At 63.5% G+C, this 24037-nt stretch overlaps 2 protein-coding genes across 17 annotated transcripts; one reads left to right on the top strand and one right to left on the bottom strand.

The window, feature by feature from the left end:
* Window positions 1–2727: 2727 nt before the first annotated feature.
* On the top strand, window positions 2728–8666 carry ISYNA1 (inositol-3-phosphate synthase 1). 3 transcript variants are annotated; one of them, XM_021683253.2, is made up of 11 exons: window positions 2728–2748; window positions 5479–5607; window positions 5747–5908; window positions 6199–6331; window positions 6468–6661; window positions 6904–7053; window positions 7137–7352; window positions 7469–7633; window positions 7725–7838; window positions 7913–8130; window positions 8270–8666. In XM_021683253.2, the coding sequence occupies exons 2-11, from the start codon at window positions 5488–5490 to the stop codon at window positions 8469–8471; spliced, it is 1674 nt and encodes a 557-aa protein (XP_021538928.1). In that variant the 5' UTR covers window positions 2728–2748; window positions 5479–5487; the 3' UTR covers window positions 8472–8666. The 3 variants fall into 3 exon arrangements, with proteins under 3 accessions (XP_021538928.1, XP_021538927.1, XP_021538929.1); XM_021683252.2 differs by lacking the exon at window positions 2728–2748 and adding an exon at window positions 5270–5372; XM_021683254.2 differs by lacking the exon at window positions 2728–2748 and adding an exon at window positions 5270–5372 and having other exon boundaries at window positions 6468–6517.
* On the bottom strand, window positions 8611–23331 carry SSBP4 (single stranded DNA binding protein 4). 14 transcript variants are annotated; one of them, XM_021683258.2, is made up of 18 exons: window positions 22984–23331; window positions 16976–17048; window positions 16546–16607; window positions 16372–16456; window positions 12611–12700; window positions 12056–12121; window positions 11773–11832; window positions 11618–11687; window positions 11397–11464; window positions 11241–11308; window positions 10864–10909; window positions 10736–10771; window positions 10569–10623; window positions 10410–10477; window positions 10224–10302; window positions 9793–9821; window positions 9543–9650; window positions 8611–9174 (listed from the first exon to the last, which is right to left on the bottom strand). In XM_021683258.2, the coding sequence occupies exons 1-18, from the start codon at window positions 23040–23042 to the stop codon at window positions 9145–9147; spliced, it is 1152 nt and encodes a 383-aa protein (XP_021538933.1). In that variant the 5' UTR covers window positions 23043–23331; the 3' UTR covers window positions 8611–9144. The 14 variants fall into 14 exon arrangements, with proteins under 14 accessions (XP_021538933.1, XP_044777854.1, XP_021538934.1 ...); XM_044921919.1 differs by lacking the exon at window positions 12056–12121 and having other exon boundaries at window positions 17015–17048; XM_021683259.2 differs by lacking the exon at window positions 12056–12121.
* Between the last annotated feature and the right edge of the window lie 706 nt (window positions 23332–24037).

The following is a 24037-nucleotide window of genomic DNA, read 5'->3' on the forward strand; positions in this document are numbered from 1 at the left end:
CAGCTGGGGGCGGGGGGAGGGGGGGAGCTACAGAGCGGAAAAAGAGATCTATTTAAAAAAATAAACACGAGGAAGACACGTTCATCTGAGCCAGCAACGCCGGCTTTCAGGGGAGCCCCCGCAGACCCGGTGCCCTCAGCTCACAGACTGAGGTGGGGTGGCCGGCGTCTCATCCCACTCCCCGCGGCCCCCCACACCTCCTGAGGAGCCCCCACCCGGAATGGGCTGTTCAGGAAGCCCACTTCCTCTCCGGCCCGCAGCCCCAGGGGCTCCAGCATCCCCTCATGGAAAGACTCCGAGGCCAGCCTGCCTGCCTTTTCTAGTTTTATACAAAGCCAGCCACTTTTAGCTCCTGCTTATGAGACTTCCGTCTATTTTTGTATGAGAGAGAAAGCGTCTTTTCTAAACCTGTGCCTCCCCTCCTTGGACACCAGGGTCTAGATGCCGCCCTGTGTCCTTCCTGCAGTATTACAGATGCCTCTGAAAGTTCAGAGTTGTTCCTGAGGGCTGAGGGGGAGACCCAAGGAGGGGGGTGGCGGGGGTGGGGGGGTGCAGCCGGCGGGCCTCCTGTGCTGGGCTCTGGCTGTGCTCCTGCCCCGGGCCCTCCCTCCGGTCCCCGCCTCTCCCCGCCCAGGCCAGGACGGGGTCTCTGCTTGAAGGGGGTGGAGGCCCGCCCAGGTCTATTTCGAGAACTCCAGTTGGCCCCGGGAGCAGCTGCTGGGAGCTGCAGGGGCAGGGCTGCGGGCCGCGCGGCTCTCAGCCCACCAGGCCTGCCCCGCTATTTCAGGCCCTCAGCTGTAGGGGGTCACTGGGGGCTTTCTGGGCCGGAGCTCCGGCTGCAGCAGCGGTGTCGGAGTTTATTTTACCATGTTCTCAATCTCCCCCTTTGCTGCTGCTTTTCTTTTCGCGCTGAGACTGAGTGGTCTCCATGCTGTTGACCTCACTCCATCCCTCAGTCCGCTTGTGGGTCTTGGGGTCATCTTAGCAGAGCCACCGCAGGGTTTGCACTCAGGGAGGGGCTGGGGGTCGGTGGGGTCAGGGGACCCCCCGAGAGTGAGCTCAGAAAACGTGCCCTATCCGCCCACTCTGGGGGCATGGGATCCATGGACACCATAATTGCTGCTTAGTAGCTGTGCCTAGTCTAGTGTCCCCCAAAGTGTCGGGGGACCACGCGCACGCATGCGCGTGTGTGTGCGCGTGTGCACGCGTGTACGTGTGTGTGTGTGTGTGTGTGTGTGTGTGTGAGGGGCCCTGCCGGCGTGCAGTGGGGCCTGAGGCGTGTGTTCACATTCAGGGCCACATTCAGCGAAGCCACCCAGGACTGGGGAAGGCGGAGGGAGTGGCTGCAACCTGGAGCCGGGGGCTCGCAAGCTGGGGGAGGTGGGGGGTGCTGCCGCCCACAGTAGTGAGGCAGGGAGAGCAGAAATGCTCGGTAGACATGTCTATTTTCCTAAGCCACGGGGAGGTCTCCTCATGGCTTCCCAAAGAGCAGGCGCCAAGTGGAGGCACCTGCAGTATGCCCGCCCCGCCGCACCGGCTCCTGCCCTGGGACCCCTGGGATGCCCGGAGCACCAAGGGAACTGATCCTTCATGTTTCAATAGCTGTTGTTTTGTTTTTCATTTGAGATGGAGTGGGGGGGCGGCCCCAGGGACCCCCGAGTTCTGCAGACAGCCATGTCATGTGCTCAGCCGGACATGCAGACTCGGGTGAAGGATTATTTAAGGAGGCTGCAGCCGGAGGGCTGACCCGGCCCTCTGCCCTGGGAACCAGTTCAAGGGACTCTTAAGTTGAATTTCCTTTTTGTTGTTGGCTTTTTGTTGTTTTTTTTGTTGTTGTTGTTTTTCTCCTTTTAAGGAATTATGAAGCTAAGAAAAGTTTTGTGCTTTGGGGGTTGATGGACAAAAGTTCTAGCTGATTAAATATGGTCTAACTTATTGATACTGTGTTCCCTCCCCCCCCCCCCCCCCGTTTAATATTGTACTGTGGAGAAAAACTATTTTGAGCCATGGAGTTGGTGTTTACAAGAACTTTTCACTTTTGCCAAAATGTTACGATTGAAAGGCATCCGCGTCTTCAGTTTCCTAATATTTTCTTAAAAGATCTAGTGTCCTTTTTGTACACTAAACAGGTGAATGCTGATTTTTTCAACCTACAATAAATTTCACTGAACTGAACCTAGCAGCCCCAAGTGCCTGGGTGCGTTTGTGTCTGTCACAGCCGGGGCCTCCTGGCCCCCTGCGGGGGTGGGCTGGGGTCAGGAGGAGATTGGCCCTGGAGCAGCCACGGTGATGAGCAGGCGGGCGGTGCGGGGTGGCAGGGAGGCCGGTGGTGGTGGAAGCTGACTGGCTGAGGCGGTGGGCCCTGCTGGTGCGAGGCATGAAGTCACACCGCCTGGTCATAGGAAAGGATGAAGACTGGGGGTATGGGGGCAGTGGGGAGCCACGGTGGGTATATGAGCAGAGCTGTGTCCCCAGGTGTGGACAGGGTAGACCAGGTCCAGCAGGGGCCTAATGAAGTGCCACAGCCCCCAGCAGTAGTAGGGCCACATGGGGCCCGGAGAGTGCCCTTCCTTGGGGAAATGAGCTGCAGCTGGGGAAGACAGCAGTGACGGCCTGTTCTATTGTCTCTTCCCGCTAGGCCGGCTCGCTGGGGCTGCCCCTGCGCCCATGATGGGGATGCCGAGGCCCAGTGGTATCCCCCAGGCCCAGGATGCCAACAGGGACGGCTGTCCTTGTCCCAAGCTTCAGGTGAGGAGATGAAGGCAGGGGTCAGGGTCCTGCTCCTGAAGGACGGGGTGGGGGTGGGTGTTTATTTTCAAAAGGAAAAACAAAGAATAAGCCTGGGATGAAAGGGCTCCAGGGGTCAGGGGCTCTGGGCCTTAGCCTCCTGGACAGCCCCGCTGGGCCCAGCCTTGGCCCGAGTTCTAAGGTGGCCCGGGAATCCAAGGGGCGCAGGACACAAGGTCAGGAGGGCCCCGTGGGGCAGAGTGTACCCTGCTCCCTAGGCAGCCTGGCCACACCGGGCTTTTAGGGGATAACATCTCTATCCCCACAGCCCAAGGTCCAGGGCCAATGTCTGCTCCCTTGAAGCCCACGAAGCCGCAGCTTTGCCCTGCCCACGTGCTCCCCCAGGCCCATCACCAGACTCCCCTGCAGCCCCTCACGCTGCCCACAGGCACCATGGCCATCCCTGAGTGCACCTTAGCCGCAGGGGGTCCCATCAGGATCCTTCCTGAGCCAAGGATGCCACAAATCCAGCCCCCCAGGGGCCCCAGAAAGGTCTTCCCAACCTCACAACCTTGGGGCCGCCCGCTCACCCCTGCCACTGGCTGGCCAACGTCCCTGGTTGTCATCCCCCCAGCACGCTGATCCCACGGCCCTTCCTGTGTGCTAGGCTCCGCTTGGGCACTGGCACTTAGTGACGGAGACAGCCCTGCCCCTGCCCTCAGGAGCCTGTGTTGTGGGGACAGAGGTCCTCAGTCGCTCCCAGGCAGCACAGTCCCCCCATGTTGCACCCCCAGGCGATCCCTGCCATCACTCTCCGGTGCCCAGCTGACCGCTCTGCCCTCGCCCTCCTCCTGGCACCTCCCACAGGCTGCCCCTTGAGTACTCAGGCTCCCAGGGCTGGGTCTGGGGGCCTTTCCGGTCTCTGCACATTCCCAGGTCACCTGGCACTCGGAGCGCAAGCTCCCTTCAGTCCCCTGGCACCAACTGTATTTCAGCTCTTGGAGCTGGCATCAGAGCCCACAGGTTAGGGGCCCAGTCCCATGAGACCGCCCCCCACTCCAGACACCTGCTGCAAGTCTCTGGCCACCCATGCTTATGAGCAACTGGCTATACATCAGGGGTTCCCACGGCTCCCTCCGAGGTTTGCTAGAATGGCTCACAGTGCTTAGGAAGACACTTCCAACAGCCAAATGGAAGTAGATGCTGAAGGCAGGGTGTGGAGAACGGCACTGGGCGCCCATGCCCTTCTCCAGGTGTGCCCCCCTCCCACACTTCTTGTGTTCGCCCAACCCGTGCGGTTTCGGGGTTTTTACGGAGGTTCCGTTATGTAGGTATGATGAAATCACCAGCCTTTGGCGATTGAACTCCATCTCCAGCCAGAAACCAGGGACAAAACCCAAATATTTGTTACACAATATTCCCTGTCCCCAGCCTTGAGCGTCTGCCCTGGTCCCCAAACTGCTGCTCTCCCCCTCCCACCTGGCCACCTTTTCATCTGCCCCTGAACCCACTCCCCCAGGTTTTTGCCTGGGCAGTTCTTCATATCTCTTGATAAGAGATGTCTTTGCAATCTCAAGACCCCTTCCAGCAGCCACCTCCTCCAGGCAACCTGCCCTGCCAGACCCTACTTCTGAGTTGTCTCTGCCTAGGGGTGCCCCAGTCTACTTCCGGCTCCCCCACACTGGAGTCCCTTGAGGGCAAAGCCTGGAACCGGAGTCTTGGAGCCCCCAGCCCCCAAGGCCAGGCCCTGACCATGTTTCCTGCGAGCGTTCCCAACTATCCACCTTTTGGGTCAGCTCCAGTGGTGGAAACTTTCCAGCCGGAGGAGGCCGCTTGTTTTGGAAAGTTCCTGGGGGAGCCGCCCCCGCCCGCCCGCCCTCCGGGTTCCCACGCTCCCTTATCACTGGGTGCTAGGGGGGCGCAGTGCTGTGCCTGCCTAGCTCCTCCCCAGCTGACCTCCTTGGTCCTGCCCCCTCCCTTCCCCTCCTCTCCTCACCGAGCACTGGCCCCCCTCCAGCCTGGCCCTGCCAAGCCCTCCCGCTACAGGTAGGCCTCGCAGCGCCCCTTACACACGCCGTGTGAGCCCTGCCCGGAGTGCGTGGCGGGTAGTCCTGCTCAGGAAGGGGGAGGCGGAGGCGGCCCAGGCTGGAGGAGTGCCTGGCTGTGGAGTCAGAGCCCTGGCTCAGTCTTTGACCCTCGTTTCCACTGCAGTTATCTCGGACCCAGGTGCCCAGCCCTCCTGCCCAGCTCCACCTCCTGCCTGGTGGCTGGGCCTGGCGCTCTCTTGCAGCCTTAATGTCCTCTTTCGTAAAATGAGGGAAAGTGGCCGCGCGCCCTAACCGGCTGTGGTGCGAAGCGAATCCACGCGCCCGGTGCGCGGGCCGGGGTCTGCAGCCCACGTGGACGTCCGGCCGCGCCCGGTGGGGGGGGCGGGAACCCAAGGGCAGTGATGGCTCGGGCCTACGGGGCCTTGAACCCGAGTCCTCCGAGTCCTAGGCCGGCGCGCCCCTCCTCCCCGCGCGCCCCTCCTCCCTGGCGCGGGTGGGGTGAGGGGCGGGGCGGGGGCGGGGCCGCGGCTCTTTTCTCTGGAGTTCGCGCGCCCCGAGCCCTCGCCGTCCGCCACTGTCCGAGTTGACTCCGCGCCGGTGAGTGCGGCCCCGGGGCGTGGTGCGGGCTCCCTAGGGACCGCGGTCGGCTCGGGCCGCCGGCTCTCCTGTCCCCGCTGACCTTCTGCCCACCCTGCGCCCCTAGCTCTCCGCGATGGAGGCCACAGCCGATTTCGTGGTCGAGAGCCCCGACGTGGTCTACGGCCCCGACGCCATCGAGGCTCAGTACGAGTACCGGACAACGTGCGTCAGCCGCGAGGGCAGTGTCCTCAAGGTAGGCAAGGGACCCGGGGTGGGGGGGTGGGAATGGGGGAACCAGGGAGCCGGGAGGAGACGGGAATTACCCAACGTCGAAGACTCTGTGAGGGAGGAAGGGCCTGTGGCCTCAGGCTCACTGCACCGCCCGCCCCCAGGTATACCCCACGTCCACGCGCTTCACCTTTCGGACCGCCCGGCAGGTGCCCCGGCTTGGGGTCATGCTCGTCGGCTGGGGCGGGAACAACGGCTCCACGCTCACCGCTGCCGTGCTGGCCAACCGACTGCGCCTGTCCTGGCCCACGCGCACCGGCCGCAAGGTGGGGGGTCGGGTGGGGCTCGGCCGGAGTCCCTGCAGGAGGGGGAAGGGCCTTTAGGGGGCGGAGCTCTACGAAGGAGGAGAACCTCCGGGGACGTAGCCTAAGGTGCCGGCGGGCTCTCGGGGGTGGGGGGGGACCTCCAAAGGCCGAGCGACTTCTGCCCGGGCGAGGAGCACGGAGCTGAGGCATCCAGAAGGAAGGCGGAGCTTGAGGGTGCCGGGTGGGGCCCGGGCCGGCTAGTGGCTCACGCCACGCCCCACCTCACCCCGCCCCGCCTGCCGCCCCCCCAGGAGGCCAACTACTACGGCTCACTGACGCAGGCGGGCACCGTTAGCCTGGGCTTGGACGTCGACGGCCAGGAGGTGTTCGTGCCCTTCAGCGCCCTGCTGCCCATGGTGGCACCCGACGACCTCGTGTTCGACGGTGGGCGGGACCCTAGGCAGGGGGCTGGGTGGGGGGCGGGGCCTGGAGGGGCCCGGAGGGGCCCACCTTCCGGGTTGGGCTGAGCTTGGGGGTGTGTCGTCCCTCCCCCGCCCCTCCCCCCCTCCCCCCGCCCCAGGCTGGGACATATCGTCGCTGAACCTGGCTGAGGCGATGCGGCGCGCGCAGGTACTGGATTGGGGGCTGCAGGAGCAACTGTGGCCGCACTTGGAGGCCCTGCGCCCGCGGCCCTCTGTCTACATCCCCGAGTTCATCGCAGCTAACCAGAGCGCGCGTGCTGACAACCTCATACTGGGCACACGCGCACAGCAGGTGCGGCCCCGCCCCAAACCCTGTATCCCTTGCCACTTGTTGCTCTTGCCTTTCGCCCCGAGTTATCACCCACCACCCCCCCCCCCCCCCCCCCCCCCCCACCCCCGCACCCCCTGCGTTATTGGCCTTTTGTCTCCTCGTTCGCATCCTGAGGTTCCAGACCTCACTTTGCACTTGGGGAAGAGTAGCCCAGACCTCCCCAGATCGAGGAGCCTGTACAGCCTCCTTCCCTCCCCGCCCAGCTGGAGCAGATCCGCAGGGACATCCGCGACTTCCGGTCCAGTGCTGGGCTAGACAAAGTCATCGTGCTGTGGACAGCGAACACGGAGCGCTTCTGCGAAGTGGTCCCAGGCCTCAATGACACCGCCGAGAACCTGCTGCGGACCATCCAGGTGAGTGCATCCAGGGTTGGGAAGAGGGGTCAGGACCAGCCCCAGAGGACCCCTCCGTCCTGATCGCCCGCCTACGTCCACAGCTGGGCCTGGAGGTGTCGCCCTCCACTCTCTTCGCCGTGGCCAGCATCTTGGAGGGCTGCGCCTTCCTCAATGGGTCCCCGCAGAACACGCTGGTGCCTGGGGCGCTCGAGCTCGCCCGCCAGCGACGTGTCTTCGTGGGTGGAGACGACTTCAAGTCAGGCCAGACCAAGGTCAAGTCCGTGCTCGTGGACTTCCTTATCGGCTCTGGCCTCAAGGTGCGTGGGCCTAGGGGGTGCACAGCTCAGGAGGGGGGGCCTGGACCCCAAGCCCGCGCCACAGGGCTTGTGCGCCGCGGGGCCTGCAGCTGCCGCGGGACCCCTTGTTCCCGCAGGCCATGTCCATTGTGAGCTACAACCACCTGGGCAACAACGACGGGCAGAACCTGTCGGCGCCGCCCCAGTTCCGCTCCAAGGAGGTGTCCAAGAGCAGCGTGGTGGACGACATGGTGCAGAGCAACCCCGTGCTCTACGCGCCCGGCCAGGAGCCCGACCACTGCGTGCGTGGGCCACAGGCCGCTCTGGGGGGTGGGGGGAAGCCCCTGGCGGAGGAGGGCGGGGACCCCTGTGACCTCGTGCTGGGCCCCCCAGGTGGTCATCAAGTACGTGCCGTATGTGGGCGACAGCAAGCGGGCACTGGACGAGTACACCTCGGAGCTGATGCTGGGCGGCACCAACACGCTGGTGCTGCACAACACGTGCGAGGTGCGGGGCCCGCCGGGGCAGGAGTGGGGCCGCCCGCCGGCCCTGCCCCGCCTTCTGACCCGCCGGCCCTGCAGGACTCCCTCCTGGCCGCGCCCATCATGCTCGACCTGGTGCTGCTGACCGAGCTGTGCCAGCGCGTGAGCTTCTGCACGGACGCCGACCCCGAGCCGCAGGGCTTCCACTCGGTGCTGTCGCTGCTCAGCTTCCTCTTCAAGGCGCCGCTGGTGCCGCCCGGCAGCCCGGTGGTCAATGCGCTCTTCCGCCAGCGCAGCTGCATCGAGAATATCCTCAGGTGGGGCCCGGCTTTGGGGTCCCCATCCGAGGCCCGAATGTCCACTGGCGGCCTCGGCACAGGGACTGTTGGGATTGGAGGCTGTGGGGTTCGCCAGCCGCATGGTCTGGCCCCACTCAGCCCCAACCTTTCCCCCCAGGGCCTGTGTGGGGCTCCCGCCACAGAACCACATGCTTCTGGAACACAAGATGGAGCGCCCCGGCCTCAAGCGAGGGGGGCCTGTGGTCGCCACCTGCCCTCTGCCCTGCAAGAAAGGACCAGCGCCAACTGCCCCCAACGGCTGTACGGGGGATGCCAATGGGCACTCTCAGGCTGACGCACCCCAGATGCCCACCACTTAAGGCCGTGGCCATCCATCTCCCCCAAAACTCTCGTCCCCACTGCCCCTCAGAACCCAACCCTTCCAAGACCCCTGAAGACAATAAAGCCAGTGCCACTCTCAGCCACAGCATCACCTGGAGGTTCTGGGCGCTTGCAACCTAACCCTAACCACCCCCCAACTCCAGCCCCATCTCCATTTTTCACGTGGTAGACTCTTACCTACCCTTCAGAAACTGATGCCCCAACTCTTGACACTTCTAGAAGCGAGGCCTCTGCCTAACCCCATGATGGGAGGCCGTGGCCACAAGCCACAGCGAAGAAATCTGAGACCAGATACCAAAAACCAAAACCAAGTTACATTTATTGATGGGGCCCACCCCTGCTGTCCAGGGGAAAGGAGGTCCCCAAGGAGCCCCCTGGGACAAAATAGAAATGACAAGAAGGGCCTATACAGGAAAGAACGTCTCTGAGGTCCTTGCGTGTTTTTTTTGTGTTTTTTTTTTTTTTATAAAATGAGAGTCCTTTGTGCCGGGCTTCCCAGCTGTCCAATCCTTGAACTGGATGGAGTACAGTCGCCCGAGGTGTGACCTCAGACCCTCACCCAGCAGACTGCCCGAGCCCCTGAACCTTGGTCCCAGGCAGGGGCACTAGGCAGAAGCCGAGGCCGGCAGTGGGCAAGGGGCTGCTGCCCCATCACACGCTCATGGTCATCCCGGGCGAGTACTGCGGAGAGACGAGGGGGTGGCGCGCGGAGGCGGGCTCAGCTCTGGCCTCCGCTGGGACCCGCCCCCCCGGGGAGAATGGGGGACGGGGCGGAGGGAGGGGAGGAGACAGGTGGCGATGCGTGGGGAGACCGCCCTAGGGTGCGGGTCCCAGGGTGGGGGTTGGGGCGGGGAAGGGGGGCCGGTGAGATTAGGGCGGGAGGAGGGGGAGGAGGGAGAGGGGAGGGGAAGGATGCCGCGGCCGCCCCCCCACCTGGCCCGCCGCGGTCACGGTCTTGCTCTGGCCCCCCGGCCGCCCCGCCGGGGCCTGCCAGCCAGGCCCCTCCGGCCCGACGCCGCCGCGGGGGGGGAGTCGACGCAGTCGCTTACGCTTTCGCTCGGGAACGGGTGCAGGAAGGTCCCGGCGGCCGCCATCTCGCCGTCGTCCCGCGGGGTGCCCGGGGCGTTGCTCAGGCCGGCCACAGCGCCGGGGGAGCTCTGGGGGCGGCCGTGGTCAGCGCAGGATCCCTGCCCACCGCTCCGCCCAACCCCAACTAGGCCCGCACAGCTCTGGCCAAGCCCGCATCCCCGCACCCAGGGAGCCCCAGGCCCCGCCCCACGCAGGAACGCGGCCCCTCACCTTCGGCAACCCGTCCATATCGCCCGAGCCTGTGGACCGACAGACGGCGGACCGCGGCTCAGATGCGCCTGCGCCAGGCCCGGAACTAATCCCCCGCCCTCACCCCGGCCCAGGGTCAACTAACCCCTCCCTGAACTTGTCCCGGGGCCCTGCCTCCGTCCCCGGGGCCCAGTCCGCTGGGGCGCCGCTGGGGGTCCTGGATGGAGGGTCCGGACGGGGGTCAGTGACGGCACTTTTGGCTTAGTTACTGGAATCTTCCCCCCGCCCCCCCGCCTCCCCTGCCAGCGAGAGGCCCGTGGAAATTCAGGGTACGACGGGGACGCCCGCGGAGAAACCAGGGAGAGGGGCAGGAGCAACCGCCAGGGGGCGCAAAAGGCTCGCGAAGCAGCGGGGTTGGGGCGTGGGGTGCGTGTCTCGGGACGCCCACTCACCCAGGGATCCGTTCACGTGGTGAGGCTCCATTGCACTCATGGCCGCCATGGGGCCCTCCGGACCAGGGCCGAGCGGGAACTGCGGGCGGGCGGGCGGGGGGGGGCGGGCAGCGTGGGACTCGGGCCACCAGACCCCCAACGGGGCCACCGCCTTCCGCAGCCCCCACCCTGGAACCCCCCACTCACATTAGCCCTGCCGGCGCCCGGCCCAATGGGGTTCATGATCGTGTACATGCTCTCGCTGGAGTTGGAGTCTGGGGGAGATACCGGTGCGTGAGGGGATGGGGTGTGAGGATCTCTCCAGGCGAGCACACCCCTCCCTGTATCCCGCCCAGGCTGCAGCACCTCCAGGGCTGGGCATGATGGGTGTTCCAGGGGGCCCTCCTCCTCCTGGGGGTCCCTGCACAAGGAAGGAGACAGAGCAGGTGAGAACGACCCCCCGCATCTGCCAACCATCACCACTGCCCCCCTGGCTCAAGTGGCCCAGCCCCCCTCGTCACTCAGTCACTCACCGAGTAGCTGCCGGGGGAGGAGGAGGAATAGGGAATCTGGGGAGAAGGGCAGCTGTGAGCAGTCCACTCTACCGCCACACCGCGAACCCACCCCCCAGCCTCCCCTGGCTGGCCAGCCCGCCTCTCACCGAGTTTCCACTGGGGCTGGCCCATGGGCCTCGCACTCCAGGGCCCCTAAAAGAGACAGTGGGGGGACCCCGGGGTTAGGCCAGGTGGCACACAGCCCCCGACACACTTTGTGACATCCCCCACCCTGCCCATGTGCCCCCAAACAGGCCCGAGGAGCCGCAGAGTTTGGCTGAGAGTTGGTAACCAGGAATGGATTCTAGTCAGCCCTCAAATCCCATATCCTATGGGATATGGCCTTTGGGCCTCAGTTTCCCCACCCAGTGCAGCGTAAACAACCAGAGCTGTTGTGCAGATTTAGTCTGCCCCAGCAGAGCCGGGCCACGAAGCTGGGTGGTGGCCTACGTGGGTACACTCCAGGGGTCTCTCAGGGCCTTACATGTTCATGGTGGGCAGGCCTGGGCCGGCGAGGGAGTTCGGTGGGGGCCGCATGCCACCTCCATAGCTCTGGGAAGGCAAAAGGGCTGTGAGTGCAGGCCAAGGTGTCGGGGGAAGCCCCCTGGAAGCGCACCCCCTCTCCTGGTCCAGCCCTCACCTGGGGTCCAACGCTGGCCATGCCCCGTGGAGGTGTCACTCTCTGCATGGGGCCCATGCTCGGATGCCCTGGTGGGGGGGGCAGAAGGAAGGGGGCTCAGGCCAGTAACACTCCCCAGTGTGGAGAGGTGGTTCTGCACCAGGAGGCAGCAGGGACGAGGAACTTGGGAGCTGGAGTCCTAATGGGTGGGGGGTGGCAGCAGCTGGAGCTTCCCTACTCACCCTGAGCTCGCGGGGAGGGTTCCATGGTGCCAGGAAGGAGGGGCTGGGAGCCGGGGAGGCCCACGGGAGGCTGCGGAGGGGGTGTGGCAGCACTGAGCGTGGGTACCCCCACCCTGGCCCAACTCCTACCCCCCCTCCCCTCATCCCTCTCTCACCTGACTCGGCATCCGCAGGGTGGGCCGGGGGCCCCCTGGGAACCGCGGTGACATGAAGGGCTGGAAGAGGTGGGCCGGGGATCAGCACCTCCCACCACCCGCTCACCCCCCAAAGCTACCCTGTTCCTGCAGTGCCCAGGCCCCCAGCCTGGACAGCCCCCTCCTCCAGGACCAGCCAGCAAACTGCAGCCAGCCAATGCCCGGTGCGTGAGTGCGGAGGGGCTGGGGTCTCAAGTTGCTGGGATGTGCGTGTGCAAAGGGGCGGGGCGTCACAGGTCCTTACCTGAACGTGAGGCCCCATCATGGGGGCGTTGGGGTTGTGGGGGGGCTGCTGGGAGCCGGGGGGGCCCTAGGAGGACAGAACCAGGTGGGTTGGGAGGAGCGAGGTCCACCGAAGCTTCACTGTTCTCTGTGGCCCTGCTGAGCCTGGCCAGGGAGGGTGAGGGGACGCCATGGAGGCGGGAGGGTGGGCCAGCCCTGCACTCCCCTGAGTGGAAGACGGGCTTTGGGGTGGGGGGGCCCTACAGGAACAGTCATGGGCAAGACCCACGGCTCAGAGAGCCATGCTCCGAGGCCCTTAGCAACCAGGCCCGCGCAGGCCAACGTCACAAGAGACCCCGCCCTCTCCTGCACTGGGGCCCAGCCCATGCGGCCTCTCCCTGCCCCCGCCACCAAGGCCCGTGTGCAAATGCCCACCTCGCGGACAAACCCCTACCAACTGCGGCCTGCCGGGGCCTCTCCCCGTGGGACCCCCCACGCCCATCATGGCCCACGCTGTTCACCCTCCGACACATGCCCACTTGAGTTGGAGAACAAGGGGCACTGGCCCTGGCTGTACCTGGAAGAAGCCGGGTGCCATGGGGCCTGCTGCCATCGCGTCGTTGGGGGCCATGCTCCCCATCACAGGACTGGGGGCCGCTACAGCGCTCTGCAGGGGTGAGGAAGACCAGGAGAACCTGCTCACGTCACTTCCTGCTTGAGTGTCCCCTCCTGTCCGCAAACAGCCCACTCCACAGAGCAAGGAACCTGGGCCATCGGATCTTCTACCCGTGTGAGCACGTGAGGACACCTGGAGGGTTCTCTAGGTGAAGGAGGAGTGACTGCTCCTGTCCCCACCCCAGTTTTAGCAGCCCTGACTTGGTGTCCTCCTCAAATTGCCGTGTGGCCGTGGACCCAGGCTTTGCCTCTTCTGTACCCAAGACACTGGAGGTGATCGGGGCCGTCAGGTGCAGCACGCAGTCCAGGCGGAAGGCCAGGGACCTGGGGATCCCAGCTCCTGAGGAGTCAGTCCCAAGCATGAGGATTCTGGGGGGTCTGAAAATGCCAACAAGCCAGGGTCCCCGTGGGCACGCGCCTCTTGCATCTGGCACAGGCTTGCTCTTTCCATCGGAATCTCACGTCAGACCAGTGGGGGCATGGTCCCTGACTCTAGCCCCGGCCCAGCAGGCCCCATGTCCTCCTGGCTGGTAAAGCGGATTAGCTGGACTCCCAGCTCTACCCAAGACAGCCCAAATAAACACAAAAATCAACTGGCAGCTTCCAGATGAACCTCCCTCCCGGAGGGCTGCTCTCTGGGGCTGCGGCGCAGAGAACTCCCCTCTTCCTCCAGGTGGGAAGGGAAGGAAGAGCAGGACTACTGGGATGGGGTCTCCAGGCTCCAGGCCTCTCTTCAGTTGGAGGAGGGGAGAAGAGCGGGTGCTAGACAGGGGGGTTCCCATGTCAGCCCAGGGTGGAGATGCTGGTGGCGGCCGGGTACAGGCTGACAGGCCACTTCCTCTGGTAGGTTCCAAGTCCCAGGCTTGTCTGCCTTTGGGAACAGAGCAGGGAGGAGGAGGGAAATGCAGGCCTAGTCTACAGGGTAGAGGGGACACATCAAAGGTTAGGGAAGGAGGACTCTGCAAGGACTGAGTAAACACAGTAATTCTCGGGAGGCCCCTCAACTCTTGTCTGTCTGGATCATCTGCCCCCACTCCACCCCCAACGGGATCCAAGAGGTATGGTCTGTGTGGGTCACGGCTATCCTTGGGACTGGCACAAGCCATCACACAGGGATGCCCAGGATTTTGCAAAACTGCAGCCACTTGGGCTCAGGGAAGTTAAGCATTGTGCCCACAGTCACACAGCACTTCCTGCCCCACAGAAGTGGGGAGAGGGCCCCTTGGCTGCGTCAGAGCAGGACCCCTGTAGACATACCCCTCCCCTTGGGTATTGCAAGCTGCCCCCCCCTTCCTGCCCCTTCTCAAAGATCAACCTCTGAAGGACTCCTGCCCAGGCCCCAAGCTGGGGGGGGAGCTGCAGGGGGGGCGGGGAACAGCCCTCCCTAGCCTATGGTGACCGAAAACACTCCCAGGGCCTGGCACCAATCTTTTGAAAGCCCAAGAGACCCTAGGAGTGGGGGGATAAAGCTCTCACCCCCCCCCAAACTGCCAGGTCCCCCCTGCCCCCCCCAATGCCCCCCCCTCCCCCAGACACAGAGCCTGACAGCTGGAGCAGCTATTGTATTCTCGCAGGCGCCTGCCTCAGTGGCTGGAGGAGGTACTTCTGAGCCCTCGGTCTGTCCACTCCCCCCAACCAACCCCACAGGGAGGGTGGGAGAGCAGTCCCCCCTTTCAAGCCACAGCAGGCGCCAGAGCATTTCCTGGTGCGGGGGGCAGCTGCTCTCTGGGCTGCCGACGAGGTGTGGGGGCAGGGAGAAGATAGGGCACCGCTCACCCGGCTCCCCAACTCTAGGCCCAGAAGGGTTAATACAGGGCGGGCCCACCCCCCCTGGCGGGTGGCCCGAGCTAGACCCCCCATGTCAATCATCCACCCGGAGACGCCCTGGCCCATCCCGCGTTGCTATGACGATGGGTTGGGCGCGCTAGCGTTTCCTGGAGACGCCGAGGTCGGCCGAGGAGCCGGGAGTGGTGAACTGAGCCCCCCACTCGGAGGGGGCCCCGACCGTGCAGGGGAGGCGAGCACGGCGCTCCCCCCACGTTAGAGCAGCGGCTGGTCAGGATGTGCGCCCGCAGCCACAGGGAACCCGTCACCCCGAGGTTAGGGTGCTGCCCCCCCGACACCCGCTGTGCCCGCACCATCTCCCCCGACGCACTCCGCGGCCATGGTAACCGGCGCGCTCCCGGGAAGCGCGCTCCCGTGGATGTGGAGAACCCTGCGTTCCGCCTTCCTGCCCTCCCCAGAGGGGCCCTGAGAGGCCACTAGAGGTGGGGGCAGAGGCGAAGCCGGGGCGGGGGGGGGGGGAAGGGGGCGCTGCGCAGGCTGGGAGGGGCTAGGGTTCGACTGGGAGTGAGCGCCCACGCAGAGTCTTGCACGCACACAGCTCCAGACACCCCTGGAGCCCGTTCTGGCAGGAGAGCGACAGGGGGGATGGCACACGAACAGTGGAACCCGATGGGGACCAATAGTGTGACCCCGGCTCCCATGCACATCGTACAACGGGTGCGGAGCGTCTTCAGGGACACGATGAACCCCCACCCCTCACGGGCTGCACCCCTGCTCTACAAAGGCCTGCACTTGCCGGGTGGGGAGGGGCGCTTTATGTGGGGAGGCGGTGCACGACCTTGACCAACTGCAGAGCGAGATGGGGACGGCCACGCCCTAGGAGGCCCGAGGGGGCACAGCAGGGCGGACTGCTCAGGCTGTGAGGACGCCAGCTGTAGGAGAGTGGGTGCACAAGGGGGAGGGCGAGAGAAAGGGGAGCTCGCCTAGAGCTGCACGCCCCTGGACGCCAGCTGAGCTGCTGCTTTTCCTCGGAGTGGGCCCAGAGCCCCCCACCCTTCCTGTCCAGCCAGAAACCTCTCGGAGAAGCCAGGTGGCCAAGCCCCACAGCCAGGACCAAGAAGAGGATAAACGCAGGGGCGGCCATCTGCTCCCCATGACAATGAGACGCCACCAGCCCTTTCATGTTATCTCCCCTCCTCTCCAGATAGGCCTCTGACCCCCACTCAACCTGGAGGGAAACTGAGGCCAAAGAGGTGGGGTCAACAGCCCCAATCACCAAGCAAAGTCAGGAAGTGTATTGCCCAAGGGTGCATCTGCCAGTTAGCCAACCCCAGGGTCCCCTGGGGTCAAAAAGGCTGGGGTGGGAGGGGGTATGCCGTGGTGGCCCCCAACACACACACACACACACACACACCCGGGGAGGCAGAGCTCCACACACACACACACACACAGCTACACACACCCGGGGAGGCAGAGCTCCACACACACACACACAGATCCACACACACACACACACAGCTCCACACACACACACACACACACACACACACACCCAGGGAGGCAGAGCTCCTGGCTCCCCAAGGGATTCAGAAGAGGGGAAGGAGAGGTAGGGCTGGCTTCAGGAAGGTGGGGGGGGCTGTGGGGACTCTCAGGAGCTGGGTGCAATGGAAAGAGCCTCCCCCACCCTGTGAGTGACCCTAGACTGAGGAGAGGGCATAGGGACTCCCAGAAGTGGGCAAGATCCCAGATCAAACCCCAACACCAGACCCACCTGCCCACCCAAGCCAATTTCAGGCCACGCAGGCCCCCAAGGCCACAGGCCCCAAAACTGGCCCATGCCCAAGAGCCCTGGTCCCGGTCCCTGGGGCAGGGACTCACGTAGTCCTGGAAGGCCTTGGCCTCATTTGAGTGCTCACACGCCTCTCTGCGGTCGGGTGCTGCACAGTACAAGTCCCAGAACACACTGTGGGCAGCAGGGGGGGGACGATGGTTTCCCCATGCGTCCCCACCCAGCCCCCCTCCATGGTCCACCCTGGCCAGCCCCACACGCACCACCACCAGGAATGTAGGAAGCCTGGGGGTTCCCCCAGTGTAATGTTCTTCTCCCATCGGATCTGCAGGGGAAAAACAAGACAGTGAGGGGGTCTGCTGCCTGGCCCTGCCCAACCTCTTCCAACCTGAGGCAGCCCCAGGGCTGGGGCCTGGGAGACAGGGAAACAGCAGCCCTGAGCAAGGGTGCAGGGCAGAGGACAACTGGGTAAGGGGCAGAGAAGTGGGCACAGATCCTCAGATGGCCAGACAGATGCCTCGACCCCAGCCCACGGGCCCTGACCCACCCCAGCCCTCAGTTCCCAGGGCCAGCAGAGGGGCAACCGAACCCCACCACTGGAGCCCCAATGGAAAGGGGGTGGAGTGGACCCCAGGGTACAGGCAGTAAGGAAGGACCCAGCTGGGGGGGCCCTGCCTGGCGAGGCTGACTTACCTCAGACAGAAAGGTCTGGGCTGACTTCTGGGCACCAACGTGCAGCAGGTACTCGTAGACATACAGCGCCAACCTGCAGGCAGGCCGGGTGCGGATGGGCTCAGGCTCTCTGGAGGCCTGCGGCCGGCCCCACAACCCTTCCCCAAGGGTCCCTAGGTGTGGCCTCGGTGAGCCCTTCGTGATACTATCCTCAGTCTCACTCACTGCCCCCCGATGGTTCCCCAACCCCCCCATCTCTCCCACCCTGATGTGATGGCTTCATCAGGTGCTCAGACCTGCCAGCTCCTACATATCCATCAATACCCAGTCGGCAGGCCCTTCCTCTAGGCAGCGCTCCCAGCAGTCCCTGACCCCTGACTTGCAAGCCATCCATTCTGCTCAGTTCCACATCCCCTCGTGGACCAAGTCCTGGCCCCATCCTGCCAATGCTGAGACCCCAGAACAGCCTTCGTCCCAGGGAGGTCTTGTGGCCGGGAGAAAGGGCTCCTAGAGGTCACTCCAGACTCTGCCCTGGGTGGGGTCTCCCAGCGGGTACCCGAGGCCATGTGGTCAGGGCCCAACACCTAATTTCCTTCCAGCCTTGTCTTCTAGAGAAAGAAAGGGGCCCTCTAACCTGAGGTCTTCCTCCACCAGGTGTCCCCGGACCCCCATTCTCTTTCTCAGGACCAGCGCCCATCCACCCATGGTGGCCATGACCTAGCTACACCAGCCCCGCAGGGGGGAGTGTGGAGAAGCGAGGGCAGGTGAGGGGCAGCAGGGCCTGCCTTGTAGAAACACAGTGCCCAGCACCCTTGGACACACCAGTTTGGCTGCTGCCTGCCCCAAGAACACAAGCCACCTTCCAGCCAGTAGCGTCCTCCACAGGCCACACAGGGAGGCCGGCCCCTCTACACCATCTTCCGAGCCTCCGCATCCTCAGCCCCAACACCCCCTCATCAGTCCTCCCCACCAGCAAGCAGAGAAACAACTTCCTGCTTCCTGGGGTCACCCATTTCCCAACCATCCACAGTTACTGCCCCCTCCCGGTGCTCCCAGGGACATAGGGTCCGTTGGTCCAGGCCCCGGGGGGGGGGGGCGGTGCTGGGAGGATAGGGTCTAGATCCAAGATGGGGGGGCTCCCCCAGGGCTGGCCTGAGCTGGAAGCCCTTCCAGGACGCCTCCCCACTCAGCAGGCCACCCCTCCCTGGCTGAGGGCCTCCCCCCTAAAATAACCCTGCTTTGACTCATGTTCTTGTTCTCTCCCACCTTCCCAGCCAGGCTTCTTGATCCTCACATACCCGCCCCCCATCAGATCAGCCCCCTTCCTTAGCTCCCCTCACATTTTGCTGAGGTGGTTCTAGCCATTCTGTCCCCCGGCCCCTGCTCCCTGCCCCTGCCCCCTCCCCCCCAACGGCTTCTACCCTTGCCCTGGATCCTCTTCCTTCCTCCATCCATTTTCATTCATTCAGCATTCACCCAGCATCTCTTTGTGCAGTGAACACAACAGACACCTGACCCCCGGAGGCTACCTGCTGAGTTCTATGGTGGGCCGGAAGATAGTGCGTGCTAGGGAAGGACAAGAGGGGGACATTTGAGGGACTGGGGTGGGCAGCTGTCCCAGGGCAAGGGGTGCCCCCAGCTCACCCCACACCAGATGAGCTGTGGACAGCCACCAAGAGGGACAGGGCACAGAGAGGTATGGCTCGTGGTGGTCACACTGCTCCAAGTGTGGGTTTTCCTCAAGATGGGCTGTGGACTCCACCACATCATCACACCCCTCTCAGCCTTCCTGGTCCCATGGCCTCCAGGTTTACCTGTCCAACTCACTCCTATGATTCTCTTCCTTTCTAGAGGCTTCCTGAGCCTTCAAGTGGTCTGCATCTGCCAGCCCTGCGTCCATTAGTGAAGGAACAACGGACTGAAGCAGAGCCAACAAGCCCAGGCCTGCCCGCCCCCCTCCCGCACCCTCTGGGCAAGGAGAGAGGCTGAGAGAGGTCCAGCCAGTCCCTCACCCATTTGGGGGGTCACTGCAGGAGGCAGGAAAGTCTGGGGCTGAGATGCCCAGAGAAAAGGGAGCAAGAAGGGATGGGGGGGATCCAGGTAGGCAGATGTAAGGATAGAGGCAGGGAGGCAGCAGTCTTGCCCTTGGGGCATTCTGGCTCAGGAAGCTTCCTGAAGAAATGACCCTTGGCTCCCACCACATCCACCAAGGTTGCTCGACACTGCCAGCCATCAGGCCCTCCTACACCTCCCCTTTGCCCTCAACTGTTCTTCAGGGGTGGCATCTGATCCCGGATGCAGGACCCCATCCCGGGCTGCTCCCCTCCTCCCTCCACTAGCCCCACCCCAGCTCAGCCCTGGGCCCCCACTTCCCTCTCTGAATGGCCTCCTCTCCCGCTTTGATGACATCTTCATGCAGCTGCCCATGGGGTGCGCCAGCCTGGCCCCCCCAAACTTGGGATTCACATACCATCTAGTGGTCCATCCTCAACATGCTCCCCGCCCAGCTTCTTCCTCTCCCCCCCTCCCTGCCCCCCCCCCGCCCCATCTGACTTGGGTAGTCTGGCCTTGACTCACAAAGGTACACAGGTGTGTGAATATCCACCCAGCCATCCCCCTGAGATCACTGCACTTACTGAATTTAGGGGAAAAACTTGAGAAAAAAGCTCACTCTTCTGCTTTGGAGCCCTCTTCCTGCCTCTTCTACCACACTTGGTCCAGGCTACCACCACCTCTTACCTGGATTTCGACAGGGCTCCCCCAGCGGCTGCTCTCTCCCCAGCCTCTAGAGTCTACACACACACCCAATAGCACGCCTCCTTCAGTCCCTCCAGTGCCCCAACACACGCACACTGGCCCTCCTCCACCCCAGGGCCTTTGCACAGGGTGTCCCCCCACTCAGGGCACTTCCACCTAGAGACCTATGTGGTTCAAATGTCACCTGTCACAGTCTTCCCTGTCACACCTAAACTCCACCTGCCCCATCCACCCGCCCAACCACCTTATTTATCCCCTTCTGACACATGTCTCTTTGCCCACTGCCTGCAGCTCTTTCTAGAATATAGCTTTGGGAGGGCAAGGACTTGGTCTCTTTCCCTCACTACTGAAATTACAACAGCACCCAGGGCATCTTGGGCCCCTTGCTACCACAAATGAATGAAAAAAAAACACAGGGACTCCCTCCTGCGAGGATAGGTTTAACACAGGCAGTCTGGTAAGCACCAGTAAAAGTTAGCTTAGTATTTCAAAGTTAAGGATTTGGGGTTTTATCCCCAAAGCAAAGAGAAGCCAGAGAAGATTTTAAGTTTTGCTGATTTCTCTTACGTGTTCTTACTTTAATTTTTACCAGGATAGAGTCTCAGGGAAGGACTGTAAGCTGTTTTGTTTTGAGTGAAAAATTTTGAAGCCTGGACATTTGACCATGTTGTTTTGAGACCTTCAGGGTGCCACCCCATGCAGGGCCTCCAGCTTGAGGTGTCCCTTCCCAGGCCCTGATCTCACATATGGGGAAGGGCCTGGGCTCTGGATCCAAATCCTGGCATCCCCACCCCTAATCATGTTGGCAAATGACCTGCAGAACAAAGAGCAGGCTCATGGGAAGGGCTTTTGCTGTAAGAGGGCAGGTGGATGGAAGGAACGAGTGACCTAGAGGATATGGGGTGCCCAGACCCCAAGTGCTCACAGGAAGAAAGGCGCACAGGGCTGCTCAGGTGACAGAACGGGATGTTAGAGTCTTGGAGACTACAACATGGCGCCACCACTGTAATTAGCAAGAATTATGGTAGGTAACGGAGGCTCTGAGCACTAGCACAGTGTCCTCCTCCCCCTTAAAGCCCCTGGACTTGCTGCTGGGGGCTGGGAGACTCCACTCAGGGCCTTGTGTCACTTCCCAACAGAGGGACGCTCCAGCCCACACATCTCTTCCCCCCACCCTCCACCCCCACCCTCAAGGCCAGGCCTTTGGGTGTCTCACCACCTGCCTGACAGCCTCCACGCACGCCCCTTACAGCCCTTCTCCCAGCCAGTGGCCTGGGTGATGACCCCCACTCACAAATTCCCCCTCTGTCTTCCTCCTCCTCCTGTTCCTTCCCTCTTCTCAAGCCCTTCCTTGGAAGCTCCCCTGTGTCCACTGGCTCTGCTTAGCCTCCAGGACTCAGTTCAGGGGTTCCTTTCTCAAGAAACTCCTGCCCATCTGCCCTCCAAACAAGGATGCCCACAGCCACACCTGGAAGCCCAGCAAGAGACAGAGCAAACACAAGGTGAATCCCTCACCTGCTGGGCTAAGGAACAAACTACACGTGGTCATGTGCCCCTTCTCAAAACCAATCCCAGAAAAAACACAAGACACCAACCATGGTTGTCATTTATGGAACTATTTAAACCTACCTGGCAGCACTTCACATTAGCAGAACCTCTGGGGCCACAGGGGGAAGGATATAAAGGGGACAAAGGGGCCTTCGACTACCCATCACCTTTGTCCTCTTATTTAAAAAGCCCCCAAACCAAGGACCAAATCCAAGTGCTAGTTAGTGCTGGGTGGTAGGTGCCCTCCAGGCTGCCCTGTAGGCTGGGAGTGTTTATTAATGGATCCACCATCCACACACCCAGCAGGTACTCAGTTCATTTCTGGGGCAGGCTGTCCCAGAACTAGTGTTGAGATGAGGAGCAAGAAGCGGGCCCAGGACAGGGACCTGAGAAGGAAGAAGGGCAGGAGGAGGTAGGACTTCGAGCAGGGAGAAAAACACAGTACCAGAGAGCTAAGGACCTGAGCAGTATAACCCCCCCACACCCCCATTTCACAGAGGAGGATACCGAGGCCCAGAGACAGGAAGTGGCTCGGCTGGTGGCTGCCTGTGTGGGGTGCTCTACCTGCAGCCTCTCACCCCCTCCCTGTGAGAATCCTACAAGGTCGGTTGTCCACGTTTCAGAAACCGATGCTCGGAGCAACCAGCCGACCTGTCCAGTGTGCCTTCCCCGCTCCCGCCCCACTCCCGCTTTCTGAGCGCTCTCCCGCGCCCCAGACCCTGAGACCTCAGCAGATCGCTTTCTCTCCAGGGCCCCAGCACCCCCACGGATGAAATAGGGGATGTGACCATCTGGTGTTTTCCAAACTTTCTTTAGCAGCAGAACCCTACCCCCAAACCAAGGCTTAGATGGGACCCTCTATAAGAAATGGACGAGCACAGGACAGGTCTGGCCATCAAGGGGCCTGGAACACAGACAGGACGGAGCCTTTAGCCTCCGCCTGAGGCGTTTTTGCAGATCCCAGAGTCCTCCCACTGTGGGCCGTGTGGCCTCCCCAGGGGCCCCACCCAGCTGCCCCCGCCGGGCTGGGGCTAGCAGCCCTCAGGCCCTCTCCTCTCTCAAGCTCTTCCTACGTGCAGGGGTCCCCAACTGGCCAGTCTCGCCCGCCCCGCAAACTTCCCCGGAGACTGCGACGCCGCTCCGTGCGCGACCTCGCGCGCACGCGCGACCGCAAACTCGCGCACCCAAGTCTCGACCGTCGGGGAGGTCTCGCGACCCTCGAGTCCCGCTCGGGTCTCTCGCGCCCCCTCAAATCCTGCGCCCTCGAGTCTCGCGCGCCCCTGCAATGTCGCGTCTCCCCAGTCCTCGAGTTTCACGCGCCCCCTCAAATCTCGCGAACTTCGGGTCTCCGGCGCCCCTTCAACTCTCACGACCTTTCGGCTCTCACGCACCGCCCCCCAAACCTCACGACTTCCTTGCGCCCCTCTCGCCCCCGGAGTCTCACGCGCACCCCCAAATCTCGCGAACTCTTAAGCTCCTCACACCCCTTAGATCTAGCGCACTCCCACAGATCTCGCGACCCCTCGAGCCCCTCGGGCCTCACACGCCCCTCAAATCTCGCGCCCCTCGGGTCTCGCGCGCCCCCGCAAATCTCGCGACCCCTCCAGCGCGCTTCGGCCCCGCACGCCCTGCCCCCGCGCCCACGTGCCCCGCGCGGTGCCCGCCGGCATTGGGGCCCACGGAAGCTGCGCGGCGGCTCCCCCGGCCCCGGCCCACCGACTCACTTCTCGCGGGCCTGGCTGTCGGAGGGCACGGCCGAGCCCTTGCCCCCCTTGGCGTACATGCTGCTCCGAGCCGCCGCCGCCGCCGCCGCCGCCGCTGCCGCCGGGGCCCACACCTGTCAGGCGGCTCCGCGGGCCGCGCTAGCGGTCGCCATAGCTACCCCGCGCCCCAGGCCTCACCGCCCCGAGCCCCGCACGGGCACCGCGGGCATCGTCCGCGCGGGGGAGCTCCAGACGGCCAAGGCGGCGGCGGCGGCAGCGGCGGCAGCTCCAGCTTCAGCTCCAGCCACGGGTTTTATTTTCTTCCTCTCTTCCCTCAGCGCGGGCTGTTCCGGGAAGCGCGCGCCCCCTCCTCCCTCCGCGCGCGCCCCCGCCCGCCGCCTCCCTGCCGCCCGCGAGCGCCGCTCTTAAAGGGGCGATGGCGGGCGCGCGGATGGGTCCCGCTGTGGGGACCGTGGGCCCGGCGCGCACGCGCAGTGCCCGCCGCAGGGGGGGGGGGCCGCGGGTACACACACGCAGGCACGGGTGGGGACGGCCACCTGGGGACACACAGCAGGATACAGTTGATCACGGCTACACACACACTCCCCAGATAGGACCAACCACCCAAATTGTACACCCAGGAACACAGCCACACACAGTTGCAGCTACACTGTTGGACACAGGACTACACACATAGATCCACATAGCTACTGAAACAACTAGTGAGAGTTCCATAAAGCAATAGGCAGTCACACGGGGTGCACGACCCCGCGGAACTACCCCCACACAGCTTGAGAAGGAACCGCCACACACACAGCTCACTCAGGGACACAGTCATACACACAGAGGTATACACAGTGACTGTCAGAACAACAAAACATACAGATCACCACTCATATAGACACACAGCCCCACAGACACACGGAGGCTCAGCTATGCTTACAGCTTCCGACAAGCTGCGGAAGGAGCCCATGCCGCTACTTGCGGTCACCCTGGGGCACACGGTCCTAGCCTACCCAGGGCTCCACACACAGACCTGGGGTCTCACAGTGCCATAGATGAGTCAGTGTCACAC

This window comes from Neomonachus schauinslandi, chromosome 1 (genome assembly GCF_002201575.2).
Source record: "Neomonachus schauinslandi chromosome 1, ASM220157v2, whole genome shotgun sequence".
Lineage (NCBI taxonomy): Eukaryota > Metazoa > Chordata > Mammalia > Carnivora > Phocidae > Neomonachus > Neomonachus schauinslandi.